The sequence below is a fragment of the Macaca fascicularis genome, chromosome 7, assembly GCF_037993035.2.
Source record: "Macaca fascicularis isolate 582-1 chromosome 7, T2T-MFA8v1.1".
Taxonomy (NCBI): Eukaryota; Metazoa; Chordata; class Mammalia; order Primates; family Cercopithecidae; genus Macaca; species Macaca fascicularis.
The window spans coordinates 89,588,194-89,610,575 of NC_088381.1; the positions used below are offsets into that span (position 1 = coordinate 89,588,194).

Below are 22,382 nucleotides of genomic sequence, written 5' to 3' on the forward strand. Positions count from 1 at the left end.
TGGTTGAACTAGTTTACAATTCCACCAACAGTGTAAAAGTGTTCCTATTTCTCCACATCCTCTCCAGCACCTGTTGTTTCCTGACTTTTTAATGATTGTCATTCTAACTGGTGTGAGATGATATCTCATTGTGGCTTTGATTTACATTTCTCTGATGGCCAGTGATGACGAGCATTTTTTCATGTGTCTGTTGGCTGTATGTATGTCTTCTTTTGAGAAATGTCTGTTCATATCCTTCACCCACTTTTTGATGGGGTTGTTTATTTTTCTCTTGTAAATTTGTTTGAGTTCTTTATAGGTTCTGGATATTAGCCCTTTGTCAGACGAGTAGATTGCAAAAATTTTCTCCCATTCTGTAGGTTGCCTGTTCACTCTGATGGTAGTTTCTCTTGCTGTGCAGAAGCTCTTTAGTTTAATTAGATCCCACTTGTCAATTTTGGCTTTTGTTACCATTGCTTAATTTTTATATTTTAATTTTACTTTACATGAACCTTTTGAAATCTCCTTGTATTTACTGTGTTATTGGCATTGTTTTCAATAAGAAAGGCATTGAAACCTTTTATGTTTCCCTTCTAAATATGTTATGATGTTTATATTGTTTAGTGGATTAGTTTGATTTAGGTTTGTTTGCTGTGAGTAAATGGTACTCACATTTATTTTCTAAAGATATCTACTATGTGACAAACTTTGTGCTAAGGGCTTATTTCATCTTATTAACACCTCGAATGTGGAAGAAATCAGTTTCCATACTACAGATTTACCTGCCTCTCAACATTCTTATCCATGAAGTGATAATTTATTAGTGACTTCCAGAAGGACATGTGGTGAATCTTCCTCAAAGAGGCACAAACCTTTTCATTTATATGTAAATAAGACATCTTTTCTTCTAAAATGAATCACCATTTTTGAAATATAAGAAATTTCCCTTTCACTATGTTTCCACACAGTTTATTTAGTTCTACTGATCTATTTGTTTAATTCTATGACAATCTCAAAATGTCGTTTCACAGTAAATTTTATAATCTCTTAGGGTAAATCACTTTTCACGAAAAATCTTTTTCAAGGTTTTAAAAAATAATTCTTGCACATTTAGTTTTCAGTATGTTAAAAGTTCTGTCACATTTTCCTTATGTTCAATACCCTTCTGTTAAACTGACAAAACAAAAATGTCTAAAAACCAGAAAGTTGAAATGGCATTTAATGAATATGTTAACAAATATCAACTTGCTTTTGTACGTTTTTATTCAGAAAAATGATATTTTTTCATTTGTATAGGATCTTTTATGTTCTCTATTACATTGTGAAGTTTCTTAATTTTATCTTCATATGGATTTGCATAAAACTGTTCCCACACATTCATCTATATATATGCATTTTAAATGAAATTATCTTTTATATATTCATTTTTACTGATATTCCCAGTACAAAGAAATGTTATTTAAAAATCATCTTGGTTATATAGCTAAGAGTTTCTAACTTTAAAGTATAGATAATTTGCAATATATTCATACTGCTTGAACCATTAAATTTTATTTTATGAACCTAGCCTAATCTTAACCCAACACCTAAAAAAATAGGACGATAAAAATATTTACTCCCCGATTTTTTTTTTTTTTTGTTTTTTAAGATGGAGTCTTGCTCTGTTGCTCAGACTGGAGTGCAGTGGTACAATCTCGGCTTACTGCAACCTCTGCCTCCCGGGTTCAAGTGATTCTCCTGCCTCAGCCTCCTGAGTAGCTGAGATTACATGCGCACGCCACCACCATACCCAGTTAATTTTTGTATTTTTAGTAGAGACGAGGTTTCAACCTGTTGTTCAGGCTTGTTTCAAACTCCTGACCTCGTGATCTGCCCATCTCGGCCTCCCAAAGTGCTGGGATTACAGGCGTGAGCCACTACCACACCCAGCCTACTCTCCTATGTAAAAGTCAAGAAACAACAGATGCTGGCAAGGGTGTGGAGAAATAGAAATGCTTTTGCACTCTTGGTTGGAACGCAAATTAGTTTAACCATTGTGGAAGACAATGTGGTGATTCCTCAAAGACCTACAGCCAGAAATACCATTTGACCCAGCAATCTCATTACCAGGTATACACCCAAAGGAATAGAAATCATTCTATTATAAAGATACCTGTACATATATGCTAATTGGAGCACTATTCACAATAGCATAGAAGTACCATCAACCCAAATGCCCATCAATGATAGACTGGGTGAACAAAATATGGTTCATATACACCTTGGATACTATGCAGCAATAAAAATAAATGCGATCATGTCCTTTGCAGGGACATGGATGGGGGTAAAAGCCCTTATCCTCAGCCAACTAACACAGGAACAGAAAATCAAACACCACAAGTTCTCACTTATAAGTGGGAACTGAACAGTGAGAACACATGGACGCAGGAAGGGGAACAACACACACTGGAGCCTGTTGGGGAGGCAGGGGGAGGGAAAGCGTCAGGATAAAGAGCTAATGCATGCGAGGCTTAATACCTAGATAATGGGTTGATAGGTGCAGCAAATCACCATGGTACACGTTTACCTATGTAACAAAGCTGCATATTCTGAACATGTATCCAAGAACTTAAAAGAACATATTTAAAAATTCACTGAAGAAACTGAATATATATTTGCAAGTGTCCCATGCCAATATAAAACACATTGTAATAAGCATTTATACATCTTATTAAATCAGTTAGAATGAATATCCATATATTCATATTCATATAATTTGATATAAAATAGCAGTTGGATACATAGTATTAATTTTAAAATTCTACTTTTAAAATTTATAATTTTAAAATTTTAATTTAAATTTTAAATTTCAAATTTAAATTTAAATTTAAAATTAAAAATTTTTAAAGTACCTCATTTTATTTCTGAGATCTGGAATCTTATTTAGTTGAATATGTCTCTTCGAGTACCCTGAGCTTGTGTAGCTTATGCTGCTGCCTCTAATATAGCTGCTACTGTTTTCAATATAGAATGAGCAAGGTGAGTGGATTTCTTGAACCATTTACTATAATAGAACCTCTAGATAATTCTACCAAATAAATAGTAGAGAACAAATTAAAATAAGCCAAATGTACTTTTACAGCTACTTTCACATCTAGTAGATGGAGTCTTTCATAGACATTTTATGAAAGAGTTTCATAATCCTCACCCTTGTTACAACACACAGTCTAGACAGGCAAGATATGTTCACTCTAACATAATATCTAAGGGATGATGTGAAGGATATTGCAGGCATGTACACACACACACACACACACACACACACACTCACATCTCACCCCAAGTTCGAGTTTACAAATAGCAGTTTACCTTTTAGGTAGTTAGAGAGAACCAGTAAGACGAGTTGATGGGTGCAGCACAGCAACATGGCACAAGTATACATATGTAACAAACCTGCACGTTATGCACATGTACCCTAGAACTTAAAGTATAATAATAATAAAAAATAAAAAAAATAAAAATATAAAAAAATAAAAATAAAAAATACACCCCTACAAAAAAAAAAAAAAAAAAAAAAAAAAAAAAAAAGAAATCACATACTTTCAGCCTAATCAGTAATTAGTTCAAATTCAATAGAAATGACATCTAAAATTGGAATCTTGGAAACAAGACTCTACTAAAAGATAACTTTGGAATGCACCAAAAATCAGTTTTTTAGTTGAGAAATGTTGTCTTTCACTAACTCTTCAGTCATTATCATTGTATTTCTTGGCACCTACTTCTGGGAAAACCTTTGTAACCACAGGTAAAACATAATATGGAAATAGTCACTCTACCTTAGTTTAATAAATGTATTCAGTTTTTTTAATGACAAAAAATTTACTCTTGAATAGAGATGCAAATATTTAAATTAAGTAATTAAAACCCGGAAGGCAGTGTATTAACAAAATAATACAGCTTGATTTTTAAAAACTTATTTTTTCACTTATATATCCATTTATTTTTTAAAAATCATTCAGCACCTACAGAGTGACAAACTTTGTGCCGAGAACTCAGTCCATGTAACAATCTTATTGTGATCTCTAGCATGTAATAGCTCAATTTCTATACTGTAGGGTTTACCTGCCCCATACCAGATTTATCCATAAAATGATTAATAAATTACTGGCTCTTAGAGGGACATTGTAGAGAGACAGAATTTGAAGTCTCTCTTTTCTCTGCTTTTGTCCTTCATTTTACTACTCTTTCAAAAGCATTTATGCCATCGTGTGGATCACTTTGCACACCCGCAGACTTGTTCCACTATGCAAAATCCTCGTTCTTTTCAATCTTCTCCTTCTACCTCCAACACCATTTTCTCCTTCCCTAAGTTTTGAATGGTAATGGTTGGTTGGTAAGTGATCTCGTATTGCAACATCCTCTTATATTTGCGTTTGAAAAGTAGATGTGTATAGTATAAATCTTAAAGAGAAACATGTTTAAAAATTTTTAAATTATTTTTAATTGTGGAAAAATATATATAACATAAATTTTGCCTTGTTAACCATTTATAAACGGACACTTCAGTAGTGTTAAGTACATTCCTTTGTTGTGCAACCATCACTACCATCCATCTTGAGAACTCTTCTCATCTTGGAAACCTGAAACTCTGTGCCTACTAAACAATAGCTCTCTATTCTCTTCTCCACCTAATCCCTAGGAACCAACCCTACTTTCTGTCTTTATAAGTTTGACTACTCTAGGTACTTTGTATAACTGGAATCATACAATTTTTTTTGTAACTGACTTATTTCATTTAGCATAATGTCCTCAAAGTTTATTCATGTTATAGCATGAAGCAGGTTTTCAGAATTTCCTTCCTTTATAAGGCTGCATATTATTCAATTGTGTGTACACACCCTATTTTGTTAATCTATTTATCTGTCAATGGAAATTTGAGCTGTTTCTATCTTTCGGCTATTGTGAATAAGCTGCTGTCAACATGAGTATGCAAACATCTCAATATTTGGGGCATATCTCCCACTTCTTTCAATTTTGGAGGGGATATACCCAGAAGTGCAATTGCTGAATCACATAATAATTCTATTTTTAATTTTTTAAAGAACTGCCAAACTGGTTTCCACAGTGGCTGCTGTACCATTTTACTTTTTTACCAAGACAAAGGTGTTTTGATTTCTCCACATTTCATCAACACTTCTTTTGTTATCATTATTTTTGATATTAATAGTAGCCATACTAATGGGCATGAAGCAGTATGTCATTATGGTTTTTATTTGCATTTCCCTAATAATTCGTGATGATGAGTATCTTTTCCTGTGCTTATTGATCAATTGTATATCTTCTTTGGAAAAATTCCTGTATAACTCCTTTATCCATTTTTAATTGGGCTTTCTTTCTTTCTTCTTCTTTTTTCTTTCTTTCTTTGTTTCTTTTCTTTTTCTCTTTCTCTCTTTCTTTCCTTTCTTCCTTTCCTCTTTCTTTGTCTCTTTCTTTCTTTCAAGATGGTGTTTTGCCATGTTGCCCAGGTTGGTTTCGAACTTCTGAGCGAAAGCAATTCACCTACCTCAGCCTCCAAATTCCTGGGATTACAGTTGTAAGCCATCGTGCCTGGCCTGGGTTGTCTTTTTTTCTACTGATTTGTAAGAGTTCTTTATATATTCCGGATATTGACCTTTTGTCAGATATATCATCTGATATATTTTTTTTCCATTCCATGGTTGTTTATTCACTCTGTCACTCCATTAACTGTGCACTTTGATGCACAGTAGTTTTTAATTTTGATGTAGTCAAATTTATCTAAGTTTTCTTTTGCATCCTACACTTTTGGTATCATAGCCAATAAATTATTGCCAACTTCATGCTTTCTGAAGGCTGAAAAAAGAAAAGAAAAAAGAAAAAGAAATTATTGCCAAATCTAAATCGTGAAGCTTTTCCCTGTAAGATAAGATGTAGTTTCACTCTTTTGCATGTGGATATCCAGTTTTTCCCAACACTGTTGAAAAGACTTTCCTTTCATCCTTAAACAGTCTTAGGACTCTTTTCTAAAATAATTTAGTCATAAATGCAAAGGTTAATTTTGGGCTGTCAGTTGTATTTCATTGGTCTATATTACTGTCATTATGCAAGCACCACACAGCTTTTGCTATATTACTGTAGCATTGTAGTCAGCTTTGAAATCAGGAAGTGTGAGACCTTCCAAACTTGTTCTTCTTTTTCAAGGTTATTTTGGCTATTTGGGGTTTCTCAAGATGTCATATGAACTTTTGAATGGATTTTTCTATTACTGCAAAACACTATTGGGCTTTTGATAGGGACTGAATTGAATCTGTAGATTGCTTTGGGTAGCATCAACATTTTAATGATATTAAATTCTCCAATCCATAAATATCAAATGTCTTTCAACTTATGTGTGCCTTATTTAATTTATTTCAGGAGCATTTTAGTTTTCATTGTACAAGTCTTATCATCGTTGTTTAAGTTTATTCCTAAATATTTTATTCTTTTTGATGCTATTGTAAATGGAATTATTTTCTTAATTTCCAAAGTGTTCATTGTTAGTGTATAGAAATGCAATTGAGTTTTGTGTGCTGTTCTGTATCCTTCAAGTTTGCTAAATTCATTTATTAGTTCTAACTACAAGCATCTTTAATGGTGGAATTTCAGATATTGTGACAGTAGAGTGGAGAATAGGACATTAGTCTCGTGTCCCTCAGGATAACTCATGTAGGCTGCAAAACTTCAAGTATACATAGAAGTATGAACTTCATAATGTAATCATTTTAATCTTTAATACATCAGGCCCTTCAAAATTTAGTTTAAATGTTGAGAAGTCAAAGAATGATGTCCTTCTAAGAATAAATATTCTAACTCATGATGATGTGATGAACGAGATGAAGAATTTGTATTTGGATACATGTTTTTAAAGCAATGTTTAGTTAGTAATTGAAAATACTAAACCAGGAGAAAATAATGTGCGCTCTCCATACTAGAGAGATATAGAAGCAGAAAGTTTTACCTCAGTCCATAGATCTAGTAAATAAAGATTCAACACTTAAACTTAAGTCATTTGACTCCAATTGATGAATTTTCAGTAAACAATGAAAAATAAAAGTAAACCAATTCAATATACAACTCCAGGAGTTATAAAATAAACAGTAAAATAAAATGGTTGAGAGTAGATTAAAGGAATTAAAAATAAAAGCAACAAATTAATGGCTCAAAGGAAAATAATAAAATCAATGATAAAACCACAACATGATATTTTGAAAATAATTAGAATACTAACACGATCCAGAAAAAAAAAAAGTGAGAAGGGACAAATACATGCACAAAAAAATACAACATAATTAAGTTGAATTTATTTTGGGAATGTAAAGTTTATTTAATACTTGAAAATCTGTTAATATAATGCTTGATATTAACAAACTTTAAGAAGGCCAAAGATGTTCTAATACCTGGTATGGTGGATTGTTTCATTTGGATCTAGGATGATTCACTGTACCTGTATGTATATGTGCATTTGTGCAGGCTCATTTAATTTTGTTGGCTTTTAAAAATATTTGGGTTCTCTCTCTTAATTTGACCCCAATTATAGATATAGTGTTATTGTTCTTAAATTTCTGGTTGCATTTAGATTATTTCTATGAAGACAAGGGGAAAATGATGAATTTATTCAACCATATTTATGACAAAGTTTTGACATCCATATTATTGTTTTTGTATTTTTCTTTTATTGTGAACTGTACCAAGGTTTATTCTAGAAATTGCTGGACCAGTAAGTATTGTTCAAATTGATGGATTGTATATAGTTCAGATTTTTGGAATATTCTTGAAAATTATTCTCATTTATGTCCTTAAACCTTGCATAATCTTGTGAAATAATGCTTCATAATGATGACTGACTGTGCACAGACTAACCCATGCTTTTAATAATGTTAGTCATTAGAAAGAATTAAGCTATGATCCTGTATGTGAGAAATTTTCATACTGGTTAATTTGAACAACTATGCTTTAGACTCCTTTATCACGAGCAAGTTTCCAGGAAGAGAAAGAGAGTGATCACCGGCCATGAATAAAGTTCCAGTACTCTGGTGGTTCACAGAAGTTTAGAAACCTTTTCAGCCTTGCTACCATGCATTGCTCATCAGGTGTTTAATAATTGGTCTGAAAAGAATGCTTATGCCACTACCTGGTGGTCAGCTCCTAAACTGCAGTTTGTTCATCCTTTAAAATATATTTTCTTTTCTTTTTTGAGACGGAGTCTCGCTCTGTCGCCCAGGCTGGAGTGCAGTGACCGGATCTCGACTCACTGCAAGTTCCGTCTCCCGGGCTCACGCCATTTTCCTGCCTCAGCCTCCCAAGTAGCTGGGACTACAGGCGCCCGCCACCTCGCCCGGCTAGTTTTTTTAGTAGAGACGGGGTTTCACCGTGTTAGCCAGGATGGTCTCGATCTCCTGACCTCGTGATCCGCCCGTCTCGGCCTCCCAAAGTGCTGGGATTACAGGCTTGAGCCACCGCTCCCGGCCTAAAATATGTTTTCTTTCCTCTTTTAGTCAAATAATCAGACCTGAAATTATTTAGTTATTAAAAAAATTCATTTGGATAAATGGAGCACCTATTAACTTGCTGTCTTAAAATATTTCAAGGGCTTGGGAAAAAGTCATTTTGGTGTCTTCTAACTTCCCTCTCAAATTTCTCTGAAAGCAATTTATACTGGAAAAAATAGGGAACACATGTTTTGCTATTAATGAGGTTTATGTTCAAAACTATTAACTTTGCCATGTACCTGCTGAATACTTGTGTGCTGTGTTTCATTTTTTGTAAAATGTGATAGTGATGGCTTCTTTAGTATTTGTTGTGAGAATTCATCAATAATGTATCAAAGAAGATTAACAAGTAGCAGATGATCTAATAATGAGGATATTCTCAATAGACTCAGAAAAGGCATGTAACAAAATCCAGCATCCACTCCTGATTAAAAACTCTCTCTAAATGCGAAATTAAAAGGAACTTTCTCAGCTTAATAAAGGAACCTTACAAAAACCTATGTCAAGTGTCATACTTGGTGAAAAACTAAAGGCTTCTTTCTCCCTAAGATCAGACATAAGAGAAAAGTTATTGCTCTAACTGTTTTTGTTTAATATTGTACTAGAATGCCTATCCAGTGCAATAAGGCAAGCGACAGAAACAACAGGCATACAGTTTGGAAAGGAAGAAATAAATCAAGGTTTATTTGCAGATAACATAATTGTCTAAGTAGAAAATCCAGAGAATCTACAGAAAATCTACCAGAACAAATAAGTAAGATTTTAAAGTTTGCAGGATAAATGATCAATTTGCAAAAATTAATTGTATTTATATATTTTCACATGGGACAATCAGAAATTAAAATTAAAAACACAATACCATTTACAATAGCATCAAAAATATTAAATGCTTACAGATTAATCTTATAAAGTTTAGAAGACCTGGTAACTTAAATCCACAAAACCTCAGGAGAGAAATTAAGACCTAAAGAATGGAGAGATAAACTATGTTCATAGATTGATAGACTCAATATTGTTAAAATGTTAGTTCTGTTTCAATTATTCTATAGATTCAATATAACCACAATAAAAGTTCATTTTTTTTGTTTAAAATTAGCAATCTCATTATAAAATTTATTCAGAAATATAAGGCACCTAGAATAGCCAAAACAGCATTGGAAAAGAAAAAATTTGGAGGGATAATACTATCTTACTGCAAGCCATTTTCCACAGTAATCAAGACAATGTGGCATTTGTGTACAGATAGACTAACAGATTAATAGAACAGAATAGAGCCCAGGAATAGACCCATATATACATGAACAACTACTTTTTGACAAAGGTACAAAGGCAATTCAATTTGGAAAGGATAGTCTTTTCAACAAATAGTGCTTAAATAATTGAATATCCATATGCAAAATAATAAACTTTGACACTCTCATACCATATACAAAAAGTTACTTAAAGTGATGATAAACATACATGTAAAACCCCAAATCATAACACTTCTAGAAGAAAATAGGAGGAAATTTTTGTGACCTTGGCCTATGCAAACATTTCTTAGATATGATAGCAAAACATGACCCATAAAAAACAAAAAGTTGATAAACTGATAAATTGGTTTTCATAAAAATTTAAAACTGCTTCTGGAAACAACTCTGTCAATAGAATTAATAGATGAGCTATAGACTGGAAAAATTCTTGCAAATTGGGTATCTGATAAAGTCATTTATTTGAGTTATGCAAAGAGCCCATAGAATCCATTAACAACAACAACAAAAAAATAGAAAAGTGAATAAAATGGGCAAAAGACTTGAACAAACACTTCAGCAAAGAAACTATATGAACGGCAAATAAGCATATGAAAACATGCTTAGCATCATTAGTCATTAGGGATATGCAAATTAAAGTCACAATTAAGTACTACTACATACCTATTAGAGTGGGGTTGACAAGGATGTGGAGCAACTGGAACTCTCAGGTACTACTGGTGGAAATACAAAGTAATATAATTACTTTGGAAAATAATCGGGCAGGTTTTAAATAAGTCAAATATACACCCGATATCTGATGCAGCCATTCTACTCCAAGTTATTTGCCCTAAGAGAAAAGACAGAATATGCCTATACAAAATTTTGAATACACATATTCGTAGTAACTTTATTTGTAACAGCCTCAAACTGGGCCTAACTGAAATGTACATCAACAGATAAATAACAAACACATTGTTTTATATCTATATAATGTAATAGTACTACTCAGCAATAAAAAGAAATAAACCATTGATTCAAATGACACAATGGAAGAATCTCAAAATAATTATGCTAAGTGAAAGAAGATAAACCAAAAAAAAGTGTATATAATTTAATTTTTATAAATTATAAAATACACAAACTAATATATAGTGACAGAGAATTGCTTGGAAATGGGCATGGGAGATAGGAAGGTTAAGAGAAAAAGTACAAAGAAACATGAGAAACTTTTGGGGTGATGTAAATATTCATCATGTTGATTGTGATAATAGCATCATAAGTCCATATGTATGTCAAATCTCATAAAAATGTTCACTTTACTTTGGTGCAGTTAATTTTTATGTAAATTATACATCAATAAAACCATTAAAAAATCCAAATTTAAAAGTACATGTCTTCAACATCACAGAAGTCTTCTGATATGGTCCAAAATGCAAACTGTTCTCACTGGGTTTAAACTATTTTTCTTAAGTATAGATAACAGTTTTCACCCATGTGCTCTACTGTTTATTTTCAACCCAGCATCATTCCAGCTTATTTTGCATTCCCCTTTGTATATCAGAATAGAAATTTGTAGCTGATTTTCCAGAATTCATTTTAAACATAGTTCTAGGCTTGTTTCTGACAAAGTGATTGGGAAGGTGGAGGAGAAGGAGAAGAGATTTGCAAACCCAAACAATATCTGGGCCTGAATTTCTTATTCAAGTCTGTATCTGAGAAACTATTCATATGCTGACTCTGGATGCATTCTTTATCTGAATCTGGGGAGAGTGAACTCCAGGAAACAGAATGAACTAAGTGTCTGTTCTTAGCTATGTGTCTAGGTATAAATGTTTACAGGTCCTTGCAGAAAGTTGGGTCCTTCTCCTAAATTTTATTCTGTTAACACTTCTGAAGGTTTTTTCTTTCCTTTTTCATTTTATTTTTAGATTTACAGGTGGAGGTTTGTAACAAGGGTATATTGAGTAATGCTGGGTTTGGGCTTCTAGTTGGTCACCCAGATAGTGAACATAGTACACAACAGGAAGTCACCTAGATAGTGAACATAGTACGTTTTTCAGCCCTTCCCTCTCCCTCTCTCCCTCCTTTTGGAGTCCACAATTTCTGTTATTCCCATCTTTATGTCTGTGTGTACCCACAGTCTGGCTTCCACTTATAATGAGAACATATGATATTTTGTTTTTTGTTTCTGCACGAATTCGCTTAAGATAATGGCCTCTAGCTGCATACGTGTTTCTGCAAAGGATATAATTTCATTCGTTTTATGGCTGCATAGTATTCCATGGTGTGTATGTACCACGTTTTCCATAGTCTATCCACAATTGATGGGCACCTAGGTTGTTTCCATGTCTTTGCTATTGTAAATAGTGCTGTGATAAACATATGAGTGCATGTGTCTTTTTGGTAGAAAGATTTATATTCCTTTGGATGTATAGCCAGGTATGTGATCGCTGGCTTGAACCATAAATGTTTTTATTTGTTTTCTGAGAAATCTCCACACTGCTTTCCACAGGGGCTGAACTAATTTGCATTCTCACCAACAGTGTATAAGTATTCCATTTTTCCTGCAAACTTGCCAGCATCTGTTATTTTTTGAATTTTAATAATAGCTATTCTGACTGGTATGAGATGGTATCTCATTGTGATTTCGATTTGCATTTTTTTGATGATTAGTGACATGAAAGAATGTTTAATATGTTTGTCAGCCACTTGTATGTCTTCTGCTGAGAGGTGTCTGTTCAAATTCTTTGCCCATTGTTTAATGGAGTTATTTGTTCATTTCCTGTTGATTTGTTAAAGTTCACTATAGATTCTGGATACTAGTCCTCTGTAGGATGTATAGTTTGCAAATAATTTCTCCCATTTTATAAGTTGTCTTTAACTATGCTGATAGTTTCTTTTGCTGTGCAGAAGCCTTTAGATTAAATAAGTCCCACTTGCCAATTTTTGTTTTTGTTGCAATTGCTTTTGAGAACTTAGCCAAAAATTCTTTGCCTAGGCTGATATCCAGAAGTGTGTTTCTTAGGTTTTCTTCTAGGATTTCTATGAGGTGTTACATTTAAGCCTTCAATCTCTCTTGAATTAATTTTTGTATATGGTGACAGATAGAGGTCCAGTTTTATTCATCTGCATTTGTCTAGGTAGTTATCCCAGCACCATTTGTTGAATAAGTCCTTTCGCCATTGCATATTTCTGTTGGCTTTGTCAAAGATCAGATGATCATAGGTGTATGGCTTTATTTCTCTGTTCTCTATTCTGTTCCGTGGGTCTTTGTGTTCGTTTCTGTACCATTACTAAGGCCAAGTTTTAGTTACCTAGCCTTGTACTACAATTTGAAGTTGGGTACTGTGATGTTCTTTCTTTTTGTTAAGGATTGCTTTGGCTATTCAGGCTCTTTTTTTGTTCCAGATGAATTTTAGAATGTTTCTGCTAATTCTGTGAAAAATGACATTGACAATTTGATAGGAATAGTGTTGAATTTGTAGATTGCTTTGGGCAATATGGACATTTTGATGACATTGATTCTTCCAATCCATAAGCACGGAATGTTTTTCCATTTGTTTGTGTGCTCTATTTCTTTCAGCTGTGTTTTGTAGTTCTTCTTGTATAAGTCTTTCACCTCATTGGTTAGCTGTACTCCGAGGTATTTTGGGGCGTGTGGCTATTGTAAATTGGATTGCATTCTTGAACTAGCTCTCAGTATGATCACTATTGGTTTATAGAAATGCTCCCGATTTTTTAATGTTGACTTTGTATCTTGAAACTTCCCTGAAGTCATTTATTAGTTCTGGAGCCTTTTGGTGGAGTCGTCAGTGTTTCCTAGGTATAGAATTATATTGTTAGTGAAAAGAGATAATGTAACTTCTTTCCCTATTTGGAGGCCTTTCACTTCTTTCTTTTGCCTGCTTGCTCTGGGTAGGACTTCTAGTACTATGTTGAATGGGAGTACTGAGAGTAGGCATTCTTGTCTTGTTCCCGTTCTCAAGGTGAATGCTTCCAGCTTTTGCCCATTAAGCCTGATGTTGGCTATGGGTTTGTCATAGGTCACTCTTGTTATTTTGAGGTATATTCCTTCAATACTTAGTTTGTTGAGGGTTTTTATCATGAAGAATTATTGGATTTTATAGAACGCTTTTTCTGTATCTATTAAGATGATCACATGAGTTTTGGTTTTAATTCTGCTTGTGTGGTGAATCACATTTATTGATTTGTGTATGTTGAAACAACCTTGGATCCCAGGAATGAAGCCTACTTGATCCCAGGAATGAAGATGAGCTTTTTGATGTGCTGCTGGATTTAGGATGCTAGTTTTTGTTGATAATTTTTGTGTCTATGTGCATCAGCGATTTGACCTTTGGTTTTCTTTTATCATTGTGTCTTTACCAGATTTTGGTATCAGGATAATACTGAATTTGTAGAACCATTTAGGCAAGAATCTCTCCTTGATTTTTTGGAAAAGTTTCAGCATGATTGGTATCAGTTCTTTGTATGTCCGGTAGAATTTGGCTGTGAATCCATCAGGTATGGGGCTTTTTAATTGGTACATTTTTTATTACTGATAAGCTGCACTTCACTAAAATTTAAAAGTTATGCTCTTATGAAATGCGATGTCAAGAAAATGGGAGACAAAACACAAACTGAGTAATCCATTGCACTTGAACAAATCTTTCTTGATATTTTAGTTTCTCTCATGTAAGAGGCATATTTCAGCTGCATTAATCTGCCATCTTACCAGAAAAGGTTTTGTTTTCTTTTGTTATGTTATAAAATGAAAACTCATAGGAAGGAAGCATAATGAAGTGCTTGTTTTTGCTGCAGATACTTCATAGGAAAAGACCAGCTTTAACAATCTGTGTAATCATGGGAACTTCTTTTGTGATGACCTCAGGGTGTTATCTCTGATAGTTGATAGCCATCTTGGTATAGGACAGTGATCACAAACAAAATCTTGTAAACAACTATCAGGCAGGCAGCAACAAAACCACCAGGGAAGTTTTTAAAAAATGAAACCCTTTGAATCTTGGAAATTGTGGTTTGAAATCTTGGAAATTGTGATTCCTAAAGTTAGTGGTTTTGTCCCAACATCTGTAATTTTAAATGACTCACAAGTTAATTCATTTCTCACACAACCAGGTTTTAGAACCTCGATTATCAGCTGATGTGTCTTTATCAATTTGTAAAGCAAGAGAAGAGGAAAGTTCTAACTCATGCTTCAGTCTATTGATGCAAATCTACATGTGGGTTCCCTACATCACCAGAGGAAATTATTTGATTAAACTTTGGCAACAAATGTTGCATATGACCACAGTAGAAAGTGTCCTTGAGGCCAGATCTCCATGAGTATAGTGTTAACACTTGTTGCCTGACTGTTATAAGCAAGCAATTTATCTTGGAGTCATTGAAATTGTGAGGGAATAAGCTATTAATCTGAGGTCATATCTTATCAGTAAATGTCAGTCACTGCTCTACATGTTAGGATACAGTGCTGAAAAACGTAGACTCAGTAACAGCAAGACTTCTTAACACTCTGTCTGATTTCAACTCAAAACCCTTGTCTGACATCCCATTGAGTTATACCACTGGCCTGCAATGGATACATGAAAGTATTGGCCTGTATTAAAATATCCAAGAAAATGGAAATCTCACCTACAGAAATACCCTAGGATGCTCTACTAAAGATCTTTTATGTCAGATAGTGTCCAAAGAACAAAATTGATAAAATAGACCATAGAGATGATAACATCTGCCCTTCATATTTACAAGGACCACCTGAGACTGGCATGGGCCTTATAAATGAGGTCAGGGTTGAGGACCTATTTCGGACTTTTGGAAGGAGTCCAGGAAAACATTCATCCCAGTTCAGCCCCTGTCCACCAGAGGGAGTGGCTGCCTAACACAAGCTCATTTCCTGCTGTCGCTGTAGGTTTCACTGTGATTTCTTCATGTTAAGGATCAAGATCATTATTTGGGTAACACACTAAAGATGAACTGTTCTCCAGGCTTAGTATCTGTGATACTCTTACTGCTTGGTAAGTAAGATGCCTTTTAAAATTTGGACTGTCTTCTATCAAGCCAAAAAAAATCTTTAACCACAATTTGACCTAAGAGCATTATGCTCAAGACTAAACATATCTCTCTATGTCTCTCTCTCTTTTTTTTCCCTAGGAAGAACGCGTGGAGATTCAGTGACCCAGATGGAAGGGCCAGTGACTCTCTCAGAAAGGGCCTTCCTGACTATAAACTGCACGTACACAGCCACAGGATATCCTTCCCTTTTCTGGTATGTCCAATATCCTGGAGAAGGTCCACAGCTCCTCCTGAAAGCCGCGAAGACTGATGAGAAGGGAAGCAACAAAGGTTTTGAAGCCACATACCGTAAAGAAACCACTTCTTTCCACTTGAAGAAAGACTCAGTTCAAGAGTCAGATTCAGCTGTGTACTTCTGTGCTCTGAGTGACACAGTGACAGGGACGGCAAAGGGAGCTGAGCACAAACTCTGAGCAGCACGAGGGGCCCGGGTGCTGAGTGTCAGCCACTGTGATCCACTCTGGTTCCAGCACAGTCTGTGGTTGTTTGTGCCTCAGTTTCTCTGATTAATGCAGTAATCATATGCATGGCTAGAGGAGAAAAACAAGAAATGGACATCCCCAAACCCAGCTTTTGGTTAGTGAAATTAGAAACAGACATTGACACCAAGTAGTTCCTCATCCAGTGCCAAAGTAATTTCAAGGTTAAACCACAGAAACAATGAAGCGGTCCCTGTGCTCATCCTTGCAGACAAAGTTCAACCTCCACCTCTTGTTCCAGGTCACTCCGGCAGATATTGGAGGTAGATGTGTTCTATTACATTTTTACACAGCCAAATGTGCCAGAGAAGGTGGCATCTCTATAATGTCTCCCTAACAGAGTACAGCAGGACAGATGACAGGAGAGCTACAGCTCCTCAGTTCAGTTCAAATGTCTATGCAGGATTCCTAATAGAGAAAGAAGGGAAGAGAAGAAAGGAGGAGGGACAGAATGCCACATGTAACAAAACAATGCAGAGAGGAAAGCAACAATTGTCAGAAAGAGGAAGGTTTCTTTTCTGGTAAACCAGATGGTAGACAAAGTCTCATGTTCCAAAAAGAAAGGGAAGGATCAAAAGCATTATTGAAGAAATGACTCATTTGTAAATCATAAGTATTCTTTACTTGTTACATTGATCAATAGGCTTTCTAACAACAAGTCCTTAAGTGAGTTAGTTTTGCAGTGCCGATGGAAGATTAAGCATACAGATTTATATTTGTATCCCTGTGAAATCCTATTAAAGACACAGTAAAGAAATTGAAAAGGGCATAAGACTACAAAAAGAATAGAAAAGGAAGTGACAGCAGACAGTGATATCAATAAAATTTTAGAAGGCAAGAGCGTATGGAGAAGTGAAAACTTGCATAGAAGACCATATAAAGAAGAATCATGGGCCTAGTGAAAGAAGACTACGAGGAATACCCAGCGTGTGTTAAGCCTTGGTTAAAAGGTTTAGAAATCAAAAGTACCAATGACCTTTGAATAATTGGTGAAGACAATGCTTTGTGTATGTGTTCTACTTTGAGGGTATTTGAAAAGAGGGTATGAAAAGAGGAGAAGAAAGTGAGAAAATGTATAATTAATAGACCACCTATGCTCTCCACCACTATCTGTTTAACAAGCGATGATCACTTCCCAAACGCAGAAGAAAATTGGAATTTAATATTTCATTAATTGAAGTGCAGAACATGATAACACAAGAAAGCAGAATAAAATTACAATGTTAAAATATCATAGTCAATTATTTAATATGAGAAATATAAAATATTGTTTATGAAATATTCTCATAGTAGTCTATGTGTGTCAATCCAATTGTCTTCTAGATAAGTTTCACTAATTTATACTATCCGTAGTGGTGATTTGGCAGAATACCTATTTTCCTTAAACCTTATGTATTACTAAACTTTTTGACATTGACTAATCAGTTAGAATTTCGTTTAAAGAATATTTCATTTACTTATGAATGAGATGGAGCTTCATTTAATATATTTAAAAGCTATTTACATTTTTTGATATATTGCCATTCATATTCATATTGACCCCCCCTTTTTTTTTTTTTTTTTTTTTTTTACCATTTATTGTCATTATTTCCCACATCTACCATTGTTCCAACTATTATATATTGGCAAACCCTCACCCTTTGAAAAATTATTTATTTTTTAAGAGCAGTTTTAGTTTACAGCAAGATCTAGAGAAGGGTACAGAGATTTACCACATGCCCTCTATCCCTTCCCAGGTATATGTCCTCTCCCATTATCAACATCCACCACCACAGTGGTGCATTTGTTACAACTGATACACTTACACTGACACATCATAGTCACTCAAAGTTCATAGTTTACATTAGAGTTCACGCTTAGTGTAGCATAATATATAGATTTGGACAAATGTGTAATGCCATACAACTATCATTGTAGTATCAGACAGAGTAATTTCGCTGTCCTAAAAGTCCTTTGTGCTCTGGTATTCATTCATTTCCCTATGTAACCCCTGGCCACCTCTGATCTTTTAGTGTTTCCATGATTTTGCCTTTTCCAGAATGTCATATACTTGGCATCATAAAGTATGTAGACTTTTCACACTGACTTCTTTCACTTAGTAACATGCATTTAAGGTTTCTCTGTTTCTTTTATGTCTTGACAGCTCATTTTTTTAGTATTGAATAATATTCTCTTTTCTGGATACACCATAGTTTATTTATCCATTCATCTTCTGAAGGGCATTTTGGTTGCTTCAAAGTTTTGGTAATTATGAATAAAGCTGCCATAAGTATCCCTTTGGAGGTTTTGGTGTAGACATGTGTTTTCCACTACTTGGATAAATACCAGTGAGGAAAACTGCTGGATCATATGGAAAGAATATATATTTTTTAAAGTTGCCAAACTGTGCTCAAAGTGGCTGTACCATTTTGTGTTCCCACCAACAATGAATGAGAGTTCTTTTTTGTTTATATCCTTGCTAGCATTTGTTTTGTCAGAGGTCTGGATGTTGGCCATTCAAATAGGTGTATCGTGGTATCTCATTGTTGTTTTAATTTTCATTTCCCTGATGCCATATGATAAAGAACAAATTTTCATATGCTTATTTGCCATTTACGTATTTTCTTTGCTGAAATATGTGTTAAAGTCTTTTATCCATTTTTCTTGGTCAGACTGTTTTCTTATTGTTGAATTTTAAGATGTTTTGCATAACAGTTCCTGATCAAATATGTGTTTTGCAAATATTTTCGCCCAGTCTGTGTTTTGTCTCCCATTTTCTTGACATTGCATTTCATAAGAGCATAACTGTTAAATTTTAGTGAAGTGCAGCTTATCAATAATTTTTTTCCAGAGAACATACCTGTCTTTGTATAAATCATTGCCAAACCCAAGGTCATCTAGATTTTATCCTACATTGCCTTCTTGGAGTTTTGTTTTGCATTTTACACTTACATCTATGGTTGCTTTTTGAGTTAATTTTTGTGAATAGTATAAGGTCTGTGTCTAGAGTCTAGATTAATTTTCTTTCCTTTTTCTTTTTTTGCCTATGAATGTCCAGTTATTCCAGCACCATTTATTGACAAAACTGTCTTTACTCCATTGTATTGCTTGTGCTCCTTTGTCAAAGATTAGTTGACTACTTTTATGTGGGTCTATTTCTGGGTTCTCTATTTTGTTCCATTGATCTATTTATTTATTCTTTTGCCAGTGTCATGGTGTCTTGATTATTGTAGCTTTACAGTAAGTCTTAAAATCAGGTATTGTCATTCATCTGACTTTATTCTCCTATAAAACCTTTTTTTTTTCATAATTCTGGGTCCTTTGCCACTCCATATAACCTTTAGAATGAGTTTATCAATATTCACAGAAAATTGCTGGGATTTTAATTGAGATTGCATTGAACCTACAGATTAAATTGTGAGGAATGAACATTTTGATGATATTGAGTCTTCCTACTCATGAACATGTCACCTGGGAACAAAGTTATGCTTCTTTTTTCCCCAATCTGTACACCTTTTTTTTTTTTTTAACTTGTCTTATTGCATTAGCTAGGACTGGCAGTATGATGCTGAAAGGGAGTGGAGAGAGGCCCATCTTTGCCTTGTTCCTGATGTTAGTAGGAAAGCATCAGTTTTTCATCATTATGATGTTAGCTGTAGATTTTTGAACATATTATTTATGAAGTTGAAAGAATTCCACTTTATTTCTAGTTCACCAAAAGTTTTTATCATGAATGGGTGCTGAAATTTGTTAAATGCTTTTTATGCATTTATTGATAAAATCATGATTTTTCTAGAGACTTGAAAAGTTGGGAAGTTTATATAGCCCATAGACACAGGCTCACTAAAAGACTGAGAACAAATTGTGGGCCTATAGAACACTTCCTCTCCCCTCACACCTTACCACCATAGCACTAACAGCCTATTTACAGCAGTTCCTTTTACCAAGTATGTCATGTCTGACTGTCAAGATTACAGGGCATATTAAAAGGGAAAATACAATTTGAAGAGACAGAAAAATCATCAGAAAAACACATCAGGGTTGTTGGAATTATCAGACCCAGGAATTTGAAACAAATATGCCAACAGCTCTAATAATGAAGTAGAGAGCATGCCAGAACAGATGGGCAATGTAACAGAGAGACAGACATCGTAAGAAAGAACCAAGAAAAAAAATGCTAGAGATCAAAATACTGCAACAGAAATGAAGAATGTCGTTGGCTGACTTGTTAGTAGACTGGACGTAGCTGAGGAAAGAATTTCTTAATATATATCAGTAGAAACATCCAAAACTGAAAAAGCAGAGAAAACAAACACTAAAAAAACCCAGAAAAGAATATCTAAAAATATTCAAAACCTGTGGAACAACTATAAAAGTGTACTATACATGTAATGGGAATGTCACACGGAGAAGAGAGGGAAATTAACAGAAAAAATATTTAAAATAATGATGGAGAATTTCTCCCAAAATAATGCCAGACACCAAACCACAGATCTAAGAAGTACGGAGAACACTTGGTAGCATAAATGCCAAAACTCCCCCAAACCCTAAGCATATCATTTTCAAACTAGAAAACCATAGATAGAGAAAATATCTTGAAAGAAGCTGGCAAGGGGTGGAGTGGGGGAAATGCCTTACCTGTACAGGAACAAACATAAGAATTATATCCAACTTCTCTTCAGAAATCACGCAAGGAGGAGAGAGTATAGTGAAATATTTAAAGTGTTAACAGAAAAAACCACCAACCTAGAATTCTGTACCCAGAGAAATTATCTCTCAAAAGTGCAAGAGAAATAAAGACATTTTCAGACAAAATTGGGGATATGTGTTGCCAAGTAGCCCTGCCTTACAAGAAATGTTAAAAGTTCTTTAAAGATAAATTAAAAGTTCAGGTTTCTTCTATGGCAGACTTGTAAAATATGAATTCATTCAAAATATAAATATATAAATAAAAATAAACCTTGAGTAAGTCTCAGTTCAACTATAGAAAAATAAGAAAGTGCTTTTATGAGATATTTAGCTAAAAGTGCAATTCCTGTTCGTCCTTTTGCACACTAGTGGAGACTGTTCCATAACCAGAGAACCCACTTGCAAATCTGAAAACCTAATTAGCTTCTGCTTATTCTTACATTTATTAGCTTGTGAGAACATGACAGCAGGTGTAAGAAGGTTCTCCATCAGTAATCCAAACTCGGTGCCTGTCATTGTAAGGAATATGCAACTGATGCTGGAGACCAGGGATTTCCTTCCTGCTTTTGCAGCGAAGAAGTGACCTTATGTAGACCATGATCTCTCTCCTGCATCTGTGACAAGAATTCTGCTACTGCTTGATGAAAAGGGGTCACTGAGAACTCTGAATTTTTTATGCTTATTGGATTCCAATGAGGGGGCAAGTAAAGGCTCTGAGAGCCTGATGGCTGCTCTCTCTGAATTCAGCAAAACATTATAAAAATAGTACATGAAAATAAAAGGTAAATGAAACAGATTAAATTTTATTCTTCTCTTGCAAGTGTGCTGAAAATGACACTCTGTCTTAGTTTTCCCTTAGTTATATCAAAGTCTTGAAAATTTAGCCTTTACCAAAGCATTTCTTTTTCCCTCTAGGCATAACACTTCTGCTCTAAACTTATATAAATTATTAGAACATTTCTCAATTACCACAAAAAATCCTTCAATTTCCTAGTAATTAGTCACAGAAGAAAACTATTATGATGAAAACAGATGATATTTGTTCTAGCATATAAGTGAATAATTTATGTTTCATATGAGAGTAGAAGTCACAGCATCAAATGATCAAAGCTGAATAAAATTTTTAGCAGTAGCTTTTTCATATCCTCCCCTCCACATTTCATCCTCTCCTTTTTAAAAGAGGTTAGCAAGGACAAAGTGTGGCCTGCCTGTGTTCTCTCAGCTCAGTCACTTTCATGTCTTTGAAATCAGATAATGTCATGGGACTGAGTCCTTCTCAGCTGAATCCATGAGAAATAGTTCATCTTTTCAGAAACCGGTAAACAAGTGAAGCATTTCAATTCACACATTGTGAATGCCACCATTTACCATGTGATTTGTTGATTAGGGAACAAAAAGGAGAGGTAGTGAAG

General features: G+C 34.3%; 1 gene segment (V, D, J or C); it reads left to right on the top strand.

Annotated features, from left to right (window-relative positions):
• The first annotated feature begins 15,696 nt into the window (after positions 1–15,696).
• On the top strand, positions 15,697–17,557 carry LOC107130272 (T cell receptor alpha variable 9-2-like). The segment is given in 2 exon segments: positions 15,697–15,765; positions 15,902–17,557. Coding segments are annotated over 2 exon segments (381 nt in total).
• The last annotated feature ends 4,825 nt before the right edge of the window (positions 17,558–22,382 follow it).